We start from the raw sequence: 22,192 nt of genomic DNA, 5'->3' as shown, positions 1-22,192 counted from the left end.
TCCTGGTCACTCGAACATTACTTACCGAGAGCCGCGGCTTTGCTGGCAGGTGGCCCGGGTTTAAATCCCATCACTTCCTGGTCCCCTGGGTACCACCAGCTGTGGCCTCTAGCCCCTCCCCCACAAAAAGCACTCCAGTCCCTTACTTGGGGCGAGCGCTGGGGAGTAGCCCTTAATTGTATGTAAAAATAATTGTGGGGGGCTGGAGCAATAGCACATCAGGTAGGGGTTAGAATCCGGTGACGAATCAAGTTTGATCCCCGCGTCCTGTGTTGTCCCCCAAGCTCCACCAGGAGTGATTCCTGAGTGCAGAGCCAGGACGAACCCAAAAACAATAACAAAATTAAAATGATTGTGGGTTGGTGCTTTGTTTGCCCATTAAAGCCAAAGGAAGGTCTGCTGTGTCAGTCCTGGCCCGTCTGACCAAGCTGACGGGCGGGAACAGTGAGGGCAGACACCTTTTTAGGTCTTGGGGACGATGTGTTACTTCCGCACTTTCTAGCTGGGGCATATTTGTTGTGATCTGATCTGTATAAGATTGTCCTTGATGAGTTCTCGCAGCGCCGGGCCCCCGTGGAGAGCCCTCGGTGCTCCGTCCCCAAGGAGAAGCGGCGCGGGAGGAGGGGCTTGGGCTCGGAGTCAGAGAAACGTGCTCAGGTCGCGCTTGGCCAAACCCAGTCTCTCTGGATTTCTTTGTGTGCTAGGTCCGACTGCCTCCACCAAAGATGCCAGCCCGCTGGACGCCTTCTCCCTGGGCGGGGCAGGCAAGGCTTTCTACGAGAGCACTCCCGACGGCGCGGCCCCCGCGGGGCTCACCTCAGACGCTGCTGCCGCAGCCGCCCCAGGAGAGATGGCTCCGCCGATGAGCCGGCCCACGGCTCCTTCCCTGGTGCCCCTCTGCTCTGTGGTCGGCAAGGCAGAGAGCCCGCTGTGCAGGCCGGGCGAGCTGTTCCCCGGCCCTCTCGCCGGGGAGACGCTGGGGAGCTTCTCGGGCCTGCGGGTCGGCCAGGCAGAGGACTCGGCCAAGCCGGCCGGTAAAATGTCAACCACAAGTCTAGCAAGTGTCCAACCCACCAAGACATCCGCCGGGCCCGTGGGGTTCAGTTTCACGGGCCCCCCGGTGCCAGAGAAGCCTGCAGAGCCCCCAGCGACTGCTGTGTCCAGCACACCAGCGGCATCCGCAGCGGCCGCCGGCGCCAGCATAAGCAGCTCCCCTGCCGGGGTGTTTGGGAGTCTGGCCCCGGTCAGCGCGGGCCCCGCAGGGATGGTCAGTTTCGGAGGGATCGCCACAGGTGGCAGCAAGACAGGCTTTGCGTTTGGGAGCCAGCAGGCCAACAGTCCAGCGCCCGCGTCCACGCCGCCGGCAGCCACCACTGCCGCACCCCTGCCCGCTTCCTTCCCCACCTTGTCATTCAGCGGCCTCCTGAGCTCAGCAGCTGCCCCGTCCCTGCCCGTGGCCTCCGGCAGAACCACAGAAGAGGCCCCGTCCTCGGCACTGCCCGAGAAACCAGGCGCCAGCGAGGTCGTGGCCCCCACAGCCTCGCCCCTAGGGCAGCAGCAGGCCCCGGACAGGAAGGAGCCTGCTCTCGCGCCCCCGCTGGACGGCAGCCCCCGGGCGCCCAGCCCCAGCCTCGCGGCACCCACTGCCGAGGCCCCCGCAGCCACCCCTGGTGTTCCCGACGTCAAGGCAGAGCCAGCCTCTCCTGCCAGCCACTCCGGGCTCGAGCCCCCCGCTCCCGCGGTGACCGCTGTCTCGAGCGCAGGCCCGGCGGCCGCAGAAACATCCAGCGCCCCCTCCACCTCCACCGCAGCTTCCGCAGCAGCTCCCAGCCCCGCCGCAGAGACCACGGTGTTCGGGACGGTCTCTTCCGGTGCTTCCGTCTTTTCTCAGCCACCCGCCGCCAGTTCCAGCTCAGCTTTCAGCCAGCTCACCTGCAGCACGGCCACGGCCCCCTCGGCGGCCCCCGCCTTTGGACAGGTGGCGGCCAGCACGGCGCCCAGCCTGTTCGGGCCGCAGACGAGCAGCATCGCCAGCACAGCGACCACCGCGCCCCCGGTCAGTAGCTCGGGCTTCGGCAGCCCCGCCTTCGGCACGGCGGGCACAGGCGTCTTCGGGCAGACCTTCGGGCAGGCCCCGACCTTCGGGCAGGCGACCAGCAGCCCAGCGAGTGGCTTTTCCTTCACCCAGCCAGCATTCAGCTCCGTGCCAGCCTTCGGCCAGGCCACCACCTCCACGCCGTCCTCGACCAGCGGGAGCGTGTTCGGGGCGGCCTCGAGCACCAGCAGCTCCCTCTCCTTTTCCTTCGGACAGTCTTCCGCCGGCACAGGCGCGGGCCTGTTCGGCCAGAGCAGCGTGCCCGCTTTCGGCCAGAGCCCTGGCTTTGGCCAGGGAGGCTCCGTGTTTGGCAGCTCCTCAGCCACTACCACCACAGCGTCCCCCTCGGGGTTCAGTTTCTGCCAGGCGTCAGGTAAGGCCGGAGCACCAGGACTGGTCTCTCAGCCGTGTCTGGTGGTGAGGAGGGAAGTGGCACTGGAGGGCGCAGGACGCCTTTGCTCGGTCACTGGCGCCGGCCTGCTGCTTGGCAGCCTTTGCCGCTGACGGCCGCCACACTCCCAGCACCGGCAGGAGTATGGGGGCCGGGGGGCTGGAGCCGTAGCGCAGTGGGGAGGGCGTTCGCCTTGTACACGGCCAACCCAGGTTCAATCCCCAGGTCCCCGGCATCCCATATGGTCCCCCAAGCACCATCAGGAGTAACTCCTGAGTACAGGGCCAGGAGGAACCCCTGTGCATGAAAAGCAAAAAAAAAAAAGGGGGGGGGAAGAAATATGGGGCTGGGGGCTGGAGCCGTAGCCAGTCTGATTTGATCCCCGGCATCCTTATGGTCCCCTCAGCACCATCAGGGGTGGCCCAGAAACAAAAAGGTGGGGGGGGGGGCTCTTCACATGGACATTTCAAGGTCCTATCCGAGGACTGGTGTCCCCCGGGGCCGGGGCCCCAACTCCGTCCTCCCCTGCCTCGGGGCAGCCAGCAGGGCTCTCCTCCCCTTGGCCACAGTCTGCTTTCCTGCCCTTATAAATGTTGGGTTTAGGGGCGGCGGCAAGAGTGCAGCTAGTTGGGCATGTGCCTTGTACACGACTGACCTGGGTTCGATCCCTGGACCCACGTATGGTCCCCTGAGCACCCCCAGGTGTGCCCCACCCCCCGTCCCGCCCCTAGAATAGAAATCACTGGGTTGGAGTGATCAGGTAGCAGGGAGGGCGACTGCCTCACACAGCTGCAGGTTCTGTCTCTGGCACCCCAGCTGGTCCCTGAGCCCACCCAGGGGGACGCCTGAGTGGAGAGCCCCGGGGAAGCCCTGGGCACTGCTGGGGGTGGCCCAGAAAGCGAGTAGAAATGTTCTCTTTTTTTTGCTTTTTGGGTCACACCCAGCGATGCACAGGGGTTACTCCTGGCTCTGCACTCAGGAATTACTCCTGGCAGTGCTCAGGGGACCATATGGGATGCTGGGATTTGAACCTGGGTTGGCTGCGTGCAAGGCAAATGCCCTACCGCTGTGCTATCGCTCCAGCCCCCGAAATGTTCCTTTTAGAAAGTGAGACTCCTGTGTGTCCAGTGTGAGCCGCAGCTGCTTTTACTTAAAAGCTGTCACCAGCAGGTTACGGGGCACGTCAGAGTTTCCCTTACCTGCCATTTTCTTTTCTGCTGTTTTTTTTTTTCGTTTCGTTGTTGTTGTTTTCTGAAAATTGTGGGGGAGCTACACTGAGAGTACACTGAGGGGGATTTTTCTGGGCCTCACTCGTGGTGCTCAGAAACTACGACTGGCCGTGCTTAGATCTAACCCCTGGTGGGTTCAGGGGACCGTGTATAGTGCCGGGGGTCAAACAGGGTTGGTCACACGCAAGGTAAGCCCCTTCACTCCTCGGCTGTCTCCCCAGCCTGAGAATATACCATCTGATCAGTCCCCACATACCTGGGTGTGGTGTAAGACAAGAGTTCAGTGCTTGGGACATCGCTGTTTTAAAGTATTTGCAATTGGGGCCAGAGCAGTAATACAGCGGATAGGGTGTTTGCCTTGCACATGGCCGGCCTGGGTTTGATCCCCAGCATATGGGCCCCTGAACTCGCCAGGAGTAATTCCTGAGCACAGAACCAGGAGTAATCCCTGAGCATCACCGAGTGTGACCCCCACAAAAAAATAAATTTTAAAGTGTATTTATTTACAATGAAAAGGGGTCTTTAAGTCAGTCATAATTTTCTCTCCTTTGTATATAGGGAAATATATTTTATTCATGATTTAATTTATTAGCAAGTATTTTACCTGAACCTTTCATGTTGGTAAATACTTGGCTGTTATAAAACACTTTATTGGGGCTGGAGAGATAGCATAGCGGGTAGGGCGTTTGCCTTGCACGCAGCTGACCCGGGTTCGATTCCCAGCATCCCATATGGTCACCCAAGCACTGCCAGGAGTAATTCTTAAGTGTATGAGCCAGGAGTAACCCCTGTGCATCGCTGGGTGTGACCCAAAAAGAAAAGGGAAAAAAAAAACTTTAACACTCATCCAAGTTTAATTTGTTTGTTTGTTTGTTTGTTTGAATTTTACAGGTTTCGGATCTAGTAATACAACTTCGCTGTTTGGTCAGGCAGCCAGTCCTGGTGGAACTGGGTCTGGATTCTTTGGCCAGGTAAGTACATGGCCTTAGTTTCATTCATGCCGGTTTATTGCAAATCTGTCTACGATGTTCCTGTCTAATGAGTTTGTGTTGTATGACCTAGCAGATGGCCTTTGTGGTTCTTCAGTTCTGTCTCTTTTTATCTTCCGGGGATGCCGAAAGCTTAGTTGCCTCATAGAGTAAAGTTTTTAAAATTCTCTAGGAAGTACATTCGAATCTCATGACTATGAGTTCCAGTGATTTTTCTGCCTGCCGCGCAGGCTACAGCTTGGCAGGCGTGTCCCCCTAAGCTAAGACTGCTCGGCAGCTTTATCGTAAAATGTCCTTGCTCTAAAAATGGTTTTCCAGGGGCCGGAGCGATAGCACAGCGGGTAGGGCGTTTGCCTTGCACGCGGCCGACCTGGATTCGATCCCCGGCATCCCATACGGTCCCCTGAGCACCGCCAGGAGTAATTCCTGAGTGCAAAGCCAGGAGTAACCCCTGTGCATCGCCGGGTGTGACTCAAAAAGCAAAAATAAATAAAAAATAAAAATGGTTTTCCAGGTTCCGTCCGGGCATCCCATATGGTCTCCTGAGTGCCGCCAGGGTGATTCCTGAGTGCAGGGCCAGGAGGAACCACTGGGCATCACCAGATATGGCCCCCAGAAAGAATCCCTGCTCTAAAAGTGGTTTTTTTTTTGTTGTTTTTTTTTTGTTGTTGTTTTTTTTGCTTTTTGGGTCACACCCGGCGATGCACAGGGGTCACTCCTGGCTCATGCACTCAGGAATCACCCCTGGCGGTGCTCAGTGGACCATATGGGATGCTGGGATTCGAACCCGGGTCGGCCGCGTGCAAGGCAAACGCCCTCCCCGCTGTGCTATCACTCCAGCCCCTCTAAAAGTGGTTTTTACATCTTTCTTTTAAATGCCCTTCCTTTGGGGCCGGAGCGATAGCACAGTGGTTAGGGCATTTGCCTTGCTTGCATCCAACCTGGGTTCAATCCCCGGCATTCCATAGGTCCCCTGAGCACCGCCAGGAGTAATTCCTGAGTGCAGAGCCAGGAGTAACCCCTGAGCATTGCCGGATGTGACCCAAAAAGCAAAAAATAAAATAAAATAAAAAATAAATGCCCTTGCCTTAAAAGTGGTTTGTACGCCTTAGACTGGTTGTTTGCGAAGGGTCAGTGCAGCCAGAGGTCAGGCTCCCGCAGCCCGAGCTCTTCCCGGTGACGTGAGCTGTTTGAGTCTGCGGCTGGCGGTTCTCCAGGCGCTGGGCATCGTTTCAGGCGCTTTCTACACACTGGCTCCTGCCATCGTTGGTACCTAGGTAGGGTGCTGCTGTCCCCACGGGTCAGATGAGGGCACTGGAGGCCCGGGCGTGACAGAGCTCTTACTCCGTCACAGGCTTGCTGCGTCTCAGCCGCCGTGAGCCCTCACGTCCTGAAGAGGCTTCTGTGCTGTATTAGTAATGACTGTAACTTTTCGAAGGTGGAACCCAGGATTAGTTCAGCAGTTACCAGGGAAATAGACGTAGTATGTTTGTTTGGTTTTTTTCTTTTTGGGTCACTCCCGGCGATGCTCAGGGGTCACTCCTGGCTCTGCACTCAGGAATTACCCCTGGCGGTGCTCAGGGGACCATATGGGATGCTGGGAATCGAACCCGGGTTGGCCATGTCCAAGGCTAACACCCTCCCCGCTGTGCTATTACTCCAGCCCCCGACGTAGTATGTTTCTTATACATCTTGGGTCGATTTTCCTTTGAAGAGGGACTGTACCTTAATCAACGGTACTTAGCACAGAGAGATGAAACTTCCCGTTTCTGCTCTCTGATACTGACAGATTCGGTCACTTAAAGTTCCCGTGTTAAAAAAAACTAAAAAGCTAGATTAAAAACACTAAAGCACAATTTTTTAAAAAAGCACTGAGAAGTTAATAAGGTGTTTTACTAAGCCAGTTTACAAAGAAGATGAACCCCAGAGGACCAAGCACTAAGAAGACGATGCACAAAATTGGGAGGGGGCTGGGTAGCAGCGGCCAGATGTCCCCAACAGCAGCACGGAAGGAAGGGAGGGAAGGAGGGAAGGAAGGAGCGTAGAAAGCCACCCCGAATTCCGCGTGAGGAGAGGGAACCACGAGCAAGGGGGAGTCTTGGGCCACACTTAGGAAGGCTTCTGGGCTGTATGCAGCTGTGCGGCGCGCGTCTGTAGAGAGAGCAGGCGGGGGAGACCCTGGGGGACTCAGAAGAGGTGTCCTTTCAGGTTTGGAAAAGAGCCGAATAGAACTTCCTGAGAAAGCTAAAAGCTAAAGCTCAGCGTAAAACCCAACTGGTGAAAGAGTGCTGTGTTAGGAAGATCACGGGCCTTTAGAATTCCTGCTTTCCAAGTTCAAATCCCGAGAGGCCCACATGTGCCAGGAATGAACCTGGCCACTCCCAGCGTGTGACCCAGAGCCACCATGGCCAGATCAGCAGCAGCAGCGGAGGGAAGGGGTATATAGGAATTAAATCAAGCCATTTTTCCAGGGGCCGAGCGGTAGTACAGCAGGGAGGGCATTTGTCTTGCACGCGGCCGACCTGGGTTCAATCCCCGGCATCCCTATGGTCTCCCAAGCACCGCCAGGAGTGATTCCTGAATGCAGAGTCAGGAGGAACCCCTGAGCATCACCAGTTGTGACCCAAAAGGGGGAAAAAAAGACATTTTCCAGACAAGTATGAGAGAATTATTTTAAGTCATGGCAGTTTACAGTTCTTAACAGAACAGTCGATGCGAGGGATTCATGAATACATTTCAGTACCACACCCCACACCAGAGAGTGTTTGTTTCCCGCCACCGTTGACTCGGGGTCCCTCCTTACCCCGCCACCCCGATCCCCACCTCTGCACCCCCTCCTCCCCGCCCCCCACATCTCACTGCCATGGTGAGCTCACTGCTCAGTTCTTAGATTCTGCGGCTCTCAGCCTCTTGCTCCTCCCCTGCTCTGCTTCTTCTATGCCACGTGTGAGGGAGACGGTTCTGCCACTGTCCCTCCGCTCCACGCAGACTGCGCCCAGCATGGTCCCCTCGGGTTCCGTCCCCGGGGTGGCAGATTGCATGATTCTGTCTTTCCTGTGCTTTTTCTCTCCAGTCCTCTGTTTTTGGACACTCAGGTTGTTTGCAGATTTTGGCCTTTAAGATGGTGCAGTGAACACAGGAGCTCAGAATGATTAGAGGTTTTTGGCTTTTGTGCTAGACGCCCAGAAGTGGAATCGGTGGATCATATGGAAGCTCGATTGTTAGTTTTTTTTGAGTCCACATTGTTTTCCAATCAGTGAGTTTCCAAAAGAAATTCTAAAGGGTTTTAAAGAAGAAAGAAAAAAAATGGAGGGAGGGTCACATCCGGTGATGCTCAGGAATTACTCCTCGTGTATTATGGGATGCCGGGAATTGAACCCAGGTCGACCGCGTGCAAGGTAAATGAGCTACCCATTGTACTGGCACTCCAGCCCTGAGAGAAAAAATTGATCTCACCAAAATAACAGCTTTCTTGAGTTTAGGGTGAAATAGCCTTGGAGTGAGGGAAGTGTGGACTGTCTGCAGCAGAGCAGCTGAGTTCAGAAGATACGGACGGTGGGAACGGGAGGAAGAAGACCACGGTATACCCCACCCAGGTGGCGGGGACGGAAACAGCTGACAGGACTCGGCCGGGAGGAGGTGGAGCAGCTAGAAATAACCGAACATTCCTCATGGGCTGGCGGGGGTATAAATTCATATGACCCCTTTGCAAAACCATCTGGCACTGTCAAAAGTGGATGCTCAGAATCCCGCCTGACCCAGCAGATCTGCTTCTGGGGCTGGCGCCACAGAAACGAGGGCCTCAGTGGCCAGGAAACACGGACACGAGCGTAATGAGGGCTGTGAGGAGGAGCCCGAGTGCTCAGCAGCTCGGACAAAGCATGATCCAGAATTGAGCACTGTGGAACCAAGGCAGGGGGTCTGTATTGCCTAACACGCGGCTAACCTGGGTTTGGCCCCCTGCATCATTCGGTCCCAGGACCCCTGCTAGAAGTAATCCCTGATCTTCCCTGGATGTGGTTTCAAAACCAAAAATCTATTTGATCACTGCTATAAAGCATGTTCCCACAAGAAAATTAATCTCAGAAATAATTCCCCCTTTGGCGGTGAGAGAGACCGTAGAGCCTGGAAGGAACTTGCCTTGCTACCCTACTTAAGTCCAAGTACCACCAGAAGTCACTCCTGAGCACCGCCGGGAACAGCCCCTGAGCACCACTGGGGGTGGTTCTCCCCACCCCCAACAAGTCAAACGATCTTCTTTTAAATCCTCTGTTACTTTTGATAAGAGAAGGGAGCTAAGGACAGGCATGGGGAATAGAATACAGACAACTGCCTTGTGTTCCCTGAAGCTCGTTCCAGTGGTGATGCTTAACTCAGCTTCATTGCGAAACCAACCGTCTAAGCTGCCGAGATGGTCCAGTGGGGAGGGCACTGGCCGTGCACACAGCCGACTTGGTTTTCATCCCAAGCATCCCATAAGGTCCCCCTGGCCCGCTGGGAGTGATTCCTGAGTGCAGAGCCAGGAGTTAGCCCCGAGCATCGCCCGTTGTGGCCCCAAAAGCAAACAGCTAGACAAAGACAAATCCTCTAAATCCGTGCATGCTTCTAGTCAGCGGTTCCTGCTGCTGCCTGTCTGTAGGCGCAAAGGTCAGAGCCGCTGACCTAGGCCCAAAGCAGAGGCATACCAGGCTGCCCAGAGGTGAGTGGATCCTGAGTGGGCCCTGAAATCTGTGACTGTGGTCTCCAACTTCCTACTCTGTAAGCGCTGGATAATTTTTTCCTTGATTCAGCATGCAAATCAGAGTATTCCTGCTTTCCAAAGAGAACATTAGTGTCCATACATCACCACACAGTGATTCTTCTGTATAAAACAGACAGTATAGGGGCCAGACGAGAGTCCAGTGGGGAGGGTGTTTGCCTTGCACGCAGCCAACCTAGGTTCGGTGCCCGGCATCCCATAGGGTCCCCTGAGCATCACCGGGTGTGACCCAAAAAGCCAAAAGTAAATAACAGAGAGTAGACGCAGTAGACCTGGGAAGATGCAGAAACAAACAGGGTCCCCCAGACACTTGAGAGATGAAGGAAGAACAATCCAGATGACCCAGATGTTGGGCAAAAACCATCGCGTACGAGGATGTACAGGAAAATAAACACTGAATAAAATAAGGAATCTGAACATAGAACTGGAAATCCGAAAAACAGTTGTGATCCCTTTCCAAAGTCTGTGGGTAAAAAGGGTGGGCATGGCTTACTTTAGTAACAGCAGGAGTTTTACAGAAAAACTGGGTGTTGAGCTGTATCATTGCAGATTAGCTAAAATAAATCTCAGAGATTCAACTACCAGAGAATTAGCCTCTGATGCAAGTGCTGGCACTGTGCGTCCCCGCCTAAGTGTCATCAGACTGGGTGCTGGGCTAGGAAAGGATAAAGAGGAAGTGGCCAAGGTGTTCCAAATTTGGTGACAAACAAAAATCTAAGGAAGCCTCCTTTGTATTCGGGCCACACCAAGCAGTGCCCAGGGCTTTCTCCTGGCTCTGAACTCAGAGATCACTCGTGGTGGGCTCAGGGGACCTGGGGGGTGCCAGGGATCAAATTTGTGTTGACCTTGTTCAAAGAAGAGCTGTACTGTCTCTCCAACCTCGAGAAAACTTTTCAAGATGGGAAGACAAGAATAGTAGCTAGGACTGAACCCAGAGTTCATCCAAATTAATTGTAATGCAAGAATTTGCTGGGACCGGAGCAATAGTACAGCAGGGAGGGCATTTGCCTTGCACACAGCCAACCCAGGTTTGATCCCTGACATCCCATAAGGTCCCTCAAGAGTAATTCAAGGTAATCCTGAGTAACCCCTGAGTGTCACTGGCTGTGAACCAAAAACTCTAAAGAAAAATAAAAAGAATTTGATGATATTATAAAACAAAGCAGGGCTGGAGCGATAGTGCAGCAGGTAGGGCGTTTGCCTTGCACGCAGCCAACCCGGGTTCAATTCCTCCGTCCCTCTCAGAGTGCCCAGCAAGCTACCGAGAGTATCTCGCCTGCACAGCAGGGCCTGGCAAGCTCCTTCGTGGTGTATTCGATATGCTAAAAACAGTAACAACAAGTCTCACAATGGAGGTGTTACTGGAGCCCGCTCAAGCAAATTGATGAGCAACAGGATGACAGTGATACAGTGTTACAGAAAGTTGTTCACATGATTATCACATTCAGTATTCCAAAACACCGATCCCACCACCATTACACCTTCCTACCACCATTATTTCCCATTTTCCCAACCAACGCCCAAGCCTGCCCCAGTAGCAGGCCGTAATTAATTTACTTTGTATTGCTTGTTATGAATAGTTGACTAAAAATGATCAAAAAAGATTTCCTTAGAAGAAAGCATGTGAAAAGTGTTGTATCTCACCCTGGAGCTATTAAACCCTTGTTTAAGAGATTACTAACATGTTGTTACCAGTTGAGTCTTATGTGTTAATATTTTCTTAATCGAGGTTGGTTGCCTTCTACTTTACTCCCATCCTGCTACTCGTGGTATATCAGTGGTGTAGAGTATGAGATGTTGCATGGCCACAAATGTGGCTGCATGCTCCAGGAATTCTGAAATTTTGAATGAGGTGGTAGCTGGAGTTAAATTTTTAACTGGATGGTGACTTTGGGCCCCTGAAGCACCTCTGCAGCTTGTTGATCTCGTTCAGGATTTATTTATAAATCTCTGGATCATGGCTGGTTAATGAGCTTATATGATGCCAAAGGCAGTTCATGGGCATGACTGCCAGGCTCCTGGAAGAACGGGGGGTTGGGGGAGCTCGCCCATCCCTGGCTCCATGAGAACCTGGAGATTTCGTTCACAAAACCTGCATCCCTGAGTTTTCCAGCAGATTCATTCCTGGAAGAGGCTCATTTTGAGCCTGTGGGGTCTGACTGTGAGCCTTGGCGGCGATTGGACTATGGAGGTTTTCGGCTGCTGGGGCTCTGTTTGGGCTGGTGATGGTGGGCTCACCCACCCCCCTGCAGGGTGCCCCGGATGAGACTCAGCCTGGCGCAGGGTCTGGAGGCATTTCTGCGGAGCCTCAGCTTTCATCCTGGGATTGGGCCCGACTCTGCACTCCAGGCTGCGCCTTGCTGGGCTCAGGGGTCCAGATTGGTGCCGGGATCAAACCCTGGGTCAGCCGCGTTCAAGGGGAGCACACCGACCACTGTGCTGTCTCTCCGGGCTCCTGGCTACCAGGTGTTTGAAGCTTTTTTCCACATACTCTTTAGGAAGCACACACACTAAAATCAGACCAATACAGAGATCGGCAGGACCCCTGCACATCTGTGAAGCAGTCCTTTCCTGTGGCGTCACACCCAGCTATGCTCAGGGGTCACTCCTGGCTCTGCACTCAGTGCTTAGGGGCCCATATGGGATGCCGGGGATTTAACCCAGGTTGGCTGTGTGCAGGGTGAAAGCTCTGCCCGCTGTGCTGTCGCTCCAACCCCCGTATTTTTATTTTGGCTAAACAAAAAAAAATTTTTTTTCATCATCAAATAGTTGTAGTAATTACTGTTGTTTTCCCCAAAAGTTTAAGGGAGAAACAGAGGAAGGAGCAAGAGAAACTAGCAAGCGTATTGCTCTCGGGTAGAAAAATCAGAAAGAAGTCTGTGTGCAGTGAGTAGGACACTTGCCTTGCAGGCGACTGGCCCGGGTTTGATCCCCGGCACCCACCTGGCCGCCGAGTACTGAACGCGTGATTCCTGAGGCGGAGCCAAGAGTAACCCTGACACCACTGGGTATGGCCCGAAAGAAAAGAAAGTTCGTGTCTTACGGTCAAGACCCAGGAGGCCAGTGTGACTGGAACGGGTGGGGGGTGGGGTGCAGCGGTGGGGACAGGAGTGCAGGGAAACGCTTTTAGGGAGTCAGAGCACACGGGCGCCGTCAGCGGGGCTGGCTCGGGGCCATCTGAACTGCGTGATGTTTCTCACTCGTTTAACACTCTCCTCCTTTTGAGGTGGGTTGTTTTATTTATCTCCGTCTTACTTCTTCAAACGCTCTGCCTCCCCCCCGTCACCCCCCTGCCCCCATCTTTGAAGTGGCCCCGGTGGAGTCCCCGTGCCCGGTGACCCATTTCCAGAGCCCGTCTTCCCTCCAATGTCAGCCAAGGAGATGTCACATTTACCTAGTAGTCGTGGTCCCTCAAGCCTGCGCCAGCGCTCCTGGGGACGACTCGCAGACAGAGATGGAGTGTCTGGGGCCTGCCGCAGCCCGGAGCCGCACGCGTCGCCGCTCGCACCCTCCCCCAGGCTTGAGATTTGCAAACTTGGACAGAATTCAGCTGTGGTCATCATTTCAACAATGGAGCTAATTTAAGCTGCTTTCTGCAGCCCTGGGAAAGTCGTTACGAAATAAAAGTGCAAAATTGGGAGAAAAGACCGCGTAAATCACTTATCATCCGCTGCTGATGAGTTCAGCCAAATAACGAGGGTAATCAAACTAAGTGGTGCTCACAGTCGGCTAGAGGCGCCTCCACGCTTTCGTGGGGGGGAGGGGCCAAGTTATCCTCCCGAGCTTGGTCTTCCTGCCCCGGGAATCGCGGCCAGCAGAGCTGGCAGTGGGGCAGATCAGCATTTAGAAGCTCCTGCCGCCCCAAACCATGCTTTCGGGGGTCTGCCAGCGTGGGCTTCGCTGGAGAAGGGCCGGCGTGCGGGGAGCGCACATCTATGCCAGCGCTCGGCTGAGTTCTCTCGCGGCTTCCGTCGGCCCGGCCGTGCAAAGGCGCTGGCCGTTTCCCGGTGACCTCTCACCCCGGCTCACTTCCTGCCCCTTCTGTCTTGCAGCCTGCCGCCACCTCGTCTTCCAGCAGCAGCGTGTTTGGGTCCGGGAGCACCGGACGAGGAGGAGGTTTCTTCAGTGGCCTCGGAGGGAAACCCAGCCAGGAAGCAGCCAACAAAAACCCCTTCGGCTCGGCCAGCGGGGCCTTTGGAGCGACAGCCACCTCGAGTGAGCGCAGACCGGCTCCCCAGCCCCCCGTGCCCCGTGTCACCTCCCGCTGTCCTGGGCTCGGAAACAGGGAGAGGGCAGGAAGGAAGCAGCCACCCGGGGCAGAGCGCTCCGGCTCAGTGTCGATTTTGTTTGATTTTATTTTTTAACTCCGTGTTCTCTGTAATTCCGGGAGGCGGCAGCCCGACGGGAGAGGAGCCGGGTCTTGGTTCTTCCCCTTGTCTCTCGGCCCCGAGCTCGAGCTCTGATTAGCAGCACGAGTGACTCCGGCAGACGGGCATGACGCGAGCTGCGCGGGCTGGGCCTTGCGCGAGAGGGAGCAGCTGGGCTTTCGTATACGCGGGGCTCCTCCTTTTCTTTAGGTGCAGTTCCGGGTGGAAAGTGTCACCCCAGAGTTGACGCCTTCATCTCTTCTACATCTTTGTCTTAGTCTGTCTCATCTGAAACTTCCCACTGGCGCTTTCTTCTCCGTCCTGCCTCTCCGCGGTCAGACCCGAAGAGCTGCGTGATCAGGCAGCACACGGCCCGCGGCCCGGAGGCTGCGGGGACACTCGGGAGCGTCTCCCCTTCAGCCTCGCCTTCCTCCCTTCCCTGGCTGTGCAGGCGCGTCCGGCCTGGTCTGTCTCAGTGACTCAGGCGCCGGTGTTCTGCACCGTTAGCTGGAGGCTGCGGTGGCCTGTCCCGTCGCTGCCGTGCCGCCGTCGCCAGCTGACCAGTGATGTGGAAGGGCACTGTCGGCTCCTCTGGAGCCCTCAGTCTGCCCGAGTTCAGGGGGAGGTCTCGGAAAGCGAGCCTGGGCCTTCCTGCAGAGAGCTCTCGCGCAGCGCCCAGCCGCAGGCCTCCGGGACACGCTCTGAGCAGCGGCCCCGTGGCGGTGCGTTTCCCAGGGGAAGCCGGCCCGGAGTGGTCATGACTGCGTGAGCGGGCGTCTGAGCCAGAAAGCGCAGATCTAGAACCCGCCGGGCTCCTGCGTGCTGTGCAGATGCAGCCTTCGGCACAGGCTGGGACCTGGTCACACACCGGGCACCGGCCAGCAGGGCCGCGGCACGAGCAGGGCCGTGACCATGTGCCGGGCTCAGGGCTCATGTGCGTCTCTCATTCTACTTGCACGGCTGCCCGGGGCCCCGCTGGGCGGGCGCACCCTCCCCGGCAGAGTGCTCTGTGCATCTAGAGGCAGAGTTCTTGTTGTTTGCTCTGCTCTGGTTTTGGTTTTTGTTAGTTTTGGAGCCACACCCGGCAGTGCTCAGGGGCTGTTCCCGGCTCTGTGCTCGGGGGTCACTCCTGGCACTGCTCAGAGGCCATCGCGGGCGCCAGGGCTTGAACCCAGGTTGACCGCGCGGAGCCAGCGCCTGCAGGTGCCCGCGGCAGCCACGCAGGAAGGCCCTCCCCCTGCTCTGGGCTTCTTCAGCAGCCGGGCCCCGGACCCGGCACTTGGGTTTGTCTCTGCGTCCCCGGCGCTGATCAAGCCAGATCTGAGCCCCCCAGCCCACAACATGCGGGATCCTGGCGTTGTGTCAGGGTCAGCTGTGGCGGCGTGGAAGGACTCTGGCTGGAGCGCAGGCCGGCCCCACAGTCCCCAGCTGGGGTCACTGAGGCAGTGGTGGCCTGAGGTCAGGCTGCTTCCTCAGGGTTGTGCCTGAGGTGCTCATGGTGGCCTCGCACCTGGGGAGATGGGGCCCTGAGGAGGCCGGGGCAGTGACGCTGCAGCAAGGGCCCTGTCACCTGGGCTTTGCCAGAGCCGATGGTGGCGCTTGGCAGAGGTGACACCCTCATCTCTCCCTCGCTCACTGGAGCATCTTGTCACAGCTGCCTTCTGGGGACACAGATGCCCCGGGGGCAGAGGACACCCCGCTGAGGCCTCTGGGGGGTGCGGCACATTGTGCCTGGCGGCCTGGGACCAGGTGCCGAGCGTTGTCACAGAGTGACACCATAGGCGTGTGGCTGGGCCCCATCGCCACCACCTGACCAGGCCCCGCCGAGCGGGCTACTTCCTCCTCCCCCAGAACAGGCCTCCTCACGAGTGCTCTCCTCCTCAGATCCCTCAAACCTGTTCGGGAACAGTGGCGCCAAGACCTTCGGCAGCTTCGCCAGCTCGTCGTTCGGCGAGCAGAAGCCCGCCGGCACCTTCAGCTCCGGGGGCGGCAGCGTCGCGTCCCAAGGCTTCGGCTTCTCCACGCCCAACAAAACAGGTAGGCGACCCTGTGTGCAGGGCCCAGAAGGAGGCTTCGCAGGCAGGGGTGTGGGGGAGCTGGGGGCCCAGAGGAGAAGAAGAGTGGCGTGCGGACCGGTAGTTCACCCTCCGGCTTACTCTGTGAGGAGCGTTAGCCGGTTCCTGACACCCCAACCTCTGTTCTAGACAGAGCCGGGAGCACGGAACGCGTGTCCTGAGACTTCCTAGAAGTCAGGTTGTCTTAGCACGGCCACGGGCTAGCAACCGCCGCCCGCCCAGGAAGGGACCCCGGGCGTCCTGTTCCCGGGGTACAGCAGGGCTCTGTCCAGCTCTTATGGGCCACCACTGTGTCCTGCTCCCACGTCAGCCTTGTCCTTCTGCCCGAGGAGACATCTCCGTGATCCGGGAAGGAGAACGCGGCCCGTGGCTGCTGCCCGGGCTCAGCCCCAGGGCCTTGTCCACACTCAAGGCGCTCTCTGCCACTTGGTTAGGCTCCAGCCGGGACCCCGGCCAAAGCTTTGAGTAGTAACCACTCACTTGTGTTTATTCATTTCCTGCTGTCTAACCCAGAGCAGAGCTCTCTGGGAAGCTCAGGGCACAGGGCAGGAACCCACGCTGAGCGCTCAAACCACGCTCCAGGCTGGCCCACAGCCCTCACCGCAGCCACCCCTCAGCCCTCACCACAGCCCTCACCTCAGCCCTCACCTCAGCCCTCACCTCAGCCCTCACCTCAGCCCTCACCACAGCCACACTTCAGCCCTCACCACAGCCACACTTCAGCCCTCACCACAGCCACACCTCAGCCCTCACCTCAGCCCTCACCACAGCCACACCTCAGCCCTCACCTCAGCCACACCTCAGCCTGAGCTCACCTCAGCCCTCACCACAGCCACACTTCAGCCCTCACCACAACCACACCTCAGCCTGAGCTCACCTCAGCCCTCACCTCAGCTCTCACCTCAGCCCTCACCTCAGCCACACTTCAGCCCTCACCACAGCCACACCTCAGCCCTCACCTCAGCCCTCACCACAGCCCTCACCTCAGCCCTCACCTCAGCTCTCACCTCAGCCCTCACCTCAGCCACACTTCAGCTCTCACCACAGCCCTCACCACAGCCATACCTCAGCCCTCACCACAGCCCTCACCTCAGCCCTCACCACAGCCCTCACCACAGCCACACCTCAGCCCTCACCTCAGCCCTCACCACAGTCCTCACCACAGCCCTCACCACAGCCACACCTCAGCCCTCACCACAGCCCTCACCTCAGCCCTCACCACAGCCACACTTCAGCCCTCACCTCAGCCCTCACCACAGACTCACCATAGCCCTCACCACAGCCACACCTCAGTCCTCACCACAGCCCTCACTTCAGCTCACTGCAGCCACACCACAGCCATACCTAAGCTTACTACAGCCTCCTCATCACAGCCCCCAGCCCACACTACAGACAGTCACCCCAGTGGAAGAGTCAGGCCCTTCTGTGATCTGAGAGGACAGGCCAGCTGCACAGATGGCGTTTGAGAAACTCCTTGAAGCTGGCGCCCCTGCAGTGAGGGGGCCTTGAGCTCCCCAGGGACAGCACGGGATGTGTGTCCATGTGGGGGGCTGCTGAGGGGGTCATGTGCCTGCAGAGGGTCCATGCTTGCGGTTGTGTGCGTCGGGCCAGGGGCGGGAGCTCGGGCTCGTCTTCAGGGTCTGCTCTCCCACCACCGTGCTGTCGCGTGGCGCCTCTCGCCTCAGCGCGGCCTGCAGGAAGGGTCACAGCACCCTTGGCCCAGGTGCTCGAGCAGATGGTTTGCAACTGAAGAATTCTGCAAAATTAGTCAAGAATTTCTATCTTTTTCAGGAGCTGTTTCTTACAAAGCATTTGCTCTGCTCCTCTGAGCTATCTCCCGTGCCCTGGATTTCTGTATTTCTGACAGTTAGAGATGAACCGTTTTATTGCTTCTTTAAGAAACTGTCCTCGCCTATTCTTGATTGCTACTGTTGATCTGACAAGTACTGTTGATCTAACTCCCAGCCCCGGCAGCCAACCTCCACTGCCCGACCGCCGCCACGCTCCAGGCCGCTTTCCGCACGCTCAGGCCGAGCCTCACATATGAGTAAACATATTCCTGGACCGCGCGGCCGAAAAGCAGCCACGCGACACATCATAAGACACTCCCTACCCATTTTCCATAATTACCAGGCCACCGTATTTGATGGAGTTTAGACAGTAGGCAGCAAATCACAGAGGGGGAAGCTACTGAGAGTATCCTGCCTGCACAGCAGAGCCTGGCAAGCTCCCCATGGCATATTCGATATGCCAAAAACAGTAACAATAACGGATCTCATTCCCTTGACCCTGAAAGAGCCTCTAATACAGCAGCGTTAGGAAAGACGAGTAAGGAGAGGCTGCTAAAATCTCAGAGCTGGGACGAATGGAGACGTTACTGGCGCCCACTCGAGTAAATCAATGAGCAACGGGATGACAGTGATACAGTGATGTTTCTTACGTAGGAATCCGGTCCCAGCTGATTTGAGACCCGGGTGTTCATCTTGGAGCACATGCACCCACACACACACTTTCCCAAGTCTCGGGCTGTGTGAATTGCCCCAGTCCTGTGACAGAACAGATAAGCCAGCAGGAGGCGGGGAGGCCCCGCTGCCCCCGAGCTGAGTCTCTTCTCTGGGGGCGGCCTCACGGAGCTGCCCCGTGCGTGTGGGGAAGGGGCGACCACTGCCTGGGCAGCCGACCCTGGGGTGGCGCGTGGAGGAATCTGTGATGTTCGCTCAGTGCCTCTGAGTCTCCGGACATCCCAGTGGGGTCTCGCCTTCGCAGGGTGGTGCGGGGGGGAGGCAGGACAGGAACGGGCTCCCCCTGACTCCCATCGGGGGTCAGGAAGGAGTGGCCTTGTGGGCAAAAGCCCACCCTTGGGACACACACCCGGACGTGGGACGGGTCAGCGGCCGCCTCCGATGAACGGGGGGTTTCCAGGCGGCCTTCGCTTCCTGTCCTTTAGCTGTGGCCCAGGCTCGTGTTGGGGGGGCGGGAGGGGGAGAGTCTGGAGCCATCGGGGCGTCTCCTCCTTCTCACTCCGTCCCGAGACCTTGGTGCCGTGGGCGCCGGGCCGGCCTGGGTCTCCGGGAGGAGAAACGAGATCCGCCCCGGCCTTCAATAATTCACCTCCCGGGCCTCGAGCATTTGCTTTTTCCAGCCCGTTGTTGTGTTTGCGGCCCAGCTCCGTTACCACGGCTTGGAGTTTCACTGAAGGGTTTGAAATACACAACATGAAACCAGACGGAGCCGAAGGCGTCTCTCGGGTGTGCGCCCGCTGTTGACAGGGCAAGCGATCAGGCCTCAGAGCTCCTTCACTGGAGGCGGCCACTGACCTCTGCCCGCACCCGGGGCCTCTGTCCCGCTCCTTCCTCTGACCCGTCCCACCTCCTTTTTCCCTTCAGCAGGGAAAGGCTCGGCACAGCCTGGCCCCGCCCGTCCACAGCTCCCCGACCTGCACGCGGTGGGTCCAGGGACGGGTCTGTGTGCCTGGGGCACCCCCGGTGTGTGGGGCTCCCCTCTGCCATGCACAGAGGAGACGGCGCGGGCCCCGGGGTCTCCCTGAGAAGGACTGGGCCTTTCGGTCCCCCGAGGCCACGCTCTGACCCTGGCCGGGGGGCCCTGCTGGCTTCTCAGCGCCCCCAGGGCCCCGCTGCGTGGACGCCAGGCCTGGCTGTGCGTGTGCCCTGCCGGCTGCCGGCCTCCCCTCCCTGCCCGCCGACACTCACTGTCTCTTCCCTCCTCTCTCCCTGTCTGTTTGCCTCTGTTTTGCTCAGGTGGCTTCGGTGCTGCTCCAGTGTTCGGCAGCCCTCCCACTTTCGGGGGGTCCCCTGGGTTTGGAGGGGTGCCGGCATTCGGTTCAGCCCCAGCCTTTACAAGCCCTCTGGGCTCGACGGGAGGCAAAGTGTTCGGAGAGGGCACGGCGGCCGCCAGCGCGGGAGGATTCGGGTAAGGCCCCCCGACCGGCCAGCCGGAGGCGCAGGCCCTTGTCTGTCCGTTTCCCTGCAGCCCCCCTCGGGACCCAGCCCCTCCTGGGCGCCTGCTGCCCCGACAGACGCTCCGTCTCTTCCACGCGTGCCCCCCCGGGTGCGGGGCGGGCCTCGAGCCCGTCAGTGGCCCTCAGGAGGGGCTGGCGGGGGACAGCCACCTTGGCCCAGCTGGGCTCCGTTCCCTGCACGTGAGCTGGCAGCCCCCCTCGGCGCCACGCCACCCCCCCCACCGCTCGCCGTCCCCCCAAAATGCCATATTCGGGATTTGCTTTTAAGAGCCCCAGAAATCCGTCTGGGAACTGAAGCCATAGCACAGAGGGGAGGTGCATTTGCCTTGCACGCAGCCGACCCGGGTTCGAATCCCAGCATCCCATATGGTCCCGAGCACCGCCAGGGGTAATTCCTAAGTGCAGAGCCAGGAGTAACCCCTGAGCATCCTGGGTGTGACCCAAAAAGCTAAAAATTTTTTTAAAATATACAAATTAAAATAAAAAAAGAAATCCCATCTGGTGGCCAAAGCCCCAAGGCGAGAGCAGCCTTCACAGCCCCCAGCCCGGTGTCCCGACTGGCCCGGGGCAGGCTGGTGTCTGGGGGGTGGAGCCTGGACTCTGGGCAGGAGGCAGCAACGCGCCGGGACTCCCTGGGAACCAGCCGTGGCCGCGCTGCAGAGGCTTCAGGGACCCGTGGGCGCCAGGTGCACCCAGGGGTGAAGCCCGCGGGGGGAGGGGTGGCGGGTTCGGAGGCAGCTCATGCTGGCAGGGGGCTGGGGCTCCCAGCTGTGGCTGGCCGGGCACCTTCAGGGTTTACTTCTTTCCTGAGCGCAGCTGTCTGGTAGGCTTGCAGGGGAGTAACGGGTCCCGCCCAGGGGCACCTATCCCACCCACCCGCCCCCCACCTGCAGTGGGACTCAAGGCCCAGTTGGCAGTGCTCACGCGCCCGGCCATAAGCCCGGGACTAGCCCGGCACGCGGCCCTCGGCGGCAGGCCTGAGGCAGACTGTGGCCTGGGTCGGCCCCTGACCACCCCGTGTCGTCCGGGAGCGGGCAGGTCACATGCCTCCGGGCGCAGAGGCGAGAGGGGGAGGGTCGAGGACAGCCAGACTCCGGCTGTGGCCTGGGCCCTGTCGGTGCTGCGGGGTCTCGGCCGGGCTCACCGCCGTGCTCCGCCCCAGGTTTGGCAGCAGCAGCAGCACCGCCTCGTTCGGGACCCTCGCCAGCCAGAACGCCCCGACCTTCGGCTCCCTGTCGCAGCAGACGGCCGGCTTCGGCTCGCAGGGCGGGGCCTTCTCGGGCTTCGGCGCCGGCAGCGGCGGAGGTAGGCGAGCACTTCCCGCGGGGCCGGAGAGGTGCGGGGGCTCGGGTGCGAGCCCTGCCCTGCCACAGGGCCGAGTCAGTGCCCAGCCTGCGGACTGGACAGAGACTGTCCACAAAGGCCTCGGTTTGCTGCCGAGCAGAGGCCTGTGCCCGGGCGTCACCCGGGGGCCGGGGGTGGGGGAGGGCGAAGGGAAAGCATCTTCCTGAGGAAGTGCGTCGGGTAAGGGGGGCGCATGAGAGGCCCGTGGGACACCCTCGGCCCACAGCTGGCAGCGGCCTGGCCTTTGACCTTTGACCTTTCTCACCCTCTGCAGGCTTCAGCTTCGGATCATCCAGCTCGTAAGTGCCTCCCTCTGGCGGCCATGCCCTGGGCCGTTCTCTCTGACAGGGGACCCGGGCGGAGGGCAGGGCTGGAGCCCCCAGAAGGGGCCGCTGATGCGTCTCTCCGGCCCTTCCCCGCAGGTCCGTCCAGGGCTTTGGTGGCTGGAGAAGCTGAGAGGGGGTCCCTGTGCCCCTCGGGTTCCTGTGACCAGCCACCGAGTCGGTGTCAGCGCCCCCTCCCGGAGACACGCCGCAGGGACGTCCGCAGAGACCGGGCCGGGGAGGACAGCAGGCCCGGCGCCCCGGACGCACCCCGGGCCAGCGCCCTCCCCTGCATTAAACTCTGCTGTTTCCGTACAGAGTGGCTGTGGTCTGTCGGGGACTCCCGAGGGGGCCTGACCCCAGTGTCGCCCTGGCCTCTTCTGGGCTGACCGGCTCAGCTCGGCCTCTGGCTGCAGCCGGGTGGGTCCACACTCCCCCACCCCCGCAAAAACAAAAACAAACCAAGTAGCCGGTTGTGGGTCTGTGTTCAGACCCACCGCGGGCAGCATGGGGGGGTGCAGTCTTGGGGGCGGACGCTCACCCTGCACACACAGGAAGTGTCGGGGTACCCGCAGGGTGGGTGCTGTCCGGCCCCCGTGGGCGCCCCAGAGCCAGACTTCCCCCCCGTCCTGGCAACGTGC

General features: G+C 58.8%; 1 protein-coding gene across 1 annotated transcript in view; it reads left to right on the top strand.

Moving 5' to 3' along the window:
• The window catches only part of NUP214 (nucleoporin 214), an 88,595-nt gene extending 66,729 nt beyond the window's left edge, over nucleotides 1-21,866 (top strand). Inside the window, exons 29-36 of the mRNA XM_055140152.1 lie at nucleotides 705-2,468; nucleotides 4,607-4,686; nucleotides 13,516-13,678; nucleotides 15,715-15,867; nucleotides 19,664-19,835; nucleotides 21,047-21,189; nucleotides 21,503-21,527; nucleotides 21,651-21,866. Coding sequence (XP_054996127.1) covers nucleotides 705-2,468; nucleotides 4,607-4,686; nucleotides 13,516-13,678; nucleotides 15,715-15,867; nucleotides 19,664-19,835; nucleotides 21,047-21,189; nucleotides 21,503-21,527; nucleotides 21,651-21,684 — 2,534 coding nt within the window. The 3' untranslated portion in view covers nucleotides 21,685-21,866. The remainder of the gene's footprint in view (nucleotides 1-704; nucleotides 2,469-4,606; nucleotides 4,687-13,515; nucleotides 13,679-15,714; nucleotides 15,868-19,663; nucleotides 19,836-21,046; nucleotides 21,190-21,502; nucleotides 21,528-21,650) is intronic.
• Nucleotides 21,867-22,192: the final 326 nt, after the last annotated feature.

This window comes from Sorex araneus, chromosome 1 (assembly GCF_027595985.1).
Source record: "Sorex araneus isolate mSorAra2 chromosome 1, mSorAra2.pri, whole genome shotgun sequence".
Classification (NCBI taxonomy): Eukaryota; Metazoa; Chordata; class Mammalia; order Eulipotyphla; family Soricidae; genus Sorex; species Sorex araneus.
This window is presented reverse-complemented; position numbering and strand designations above follow the sequence as displayed.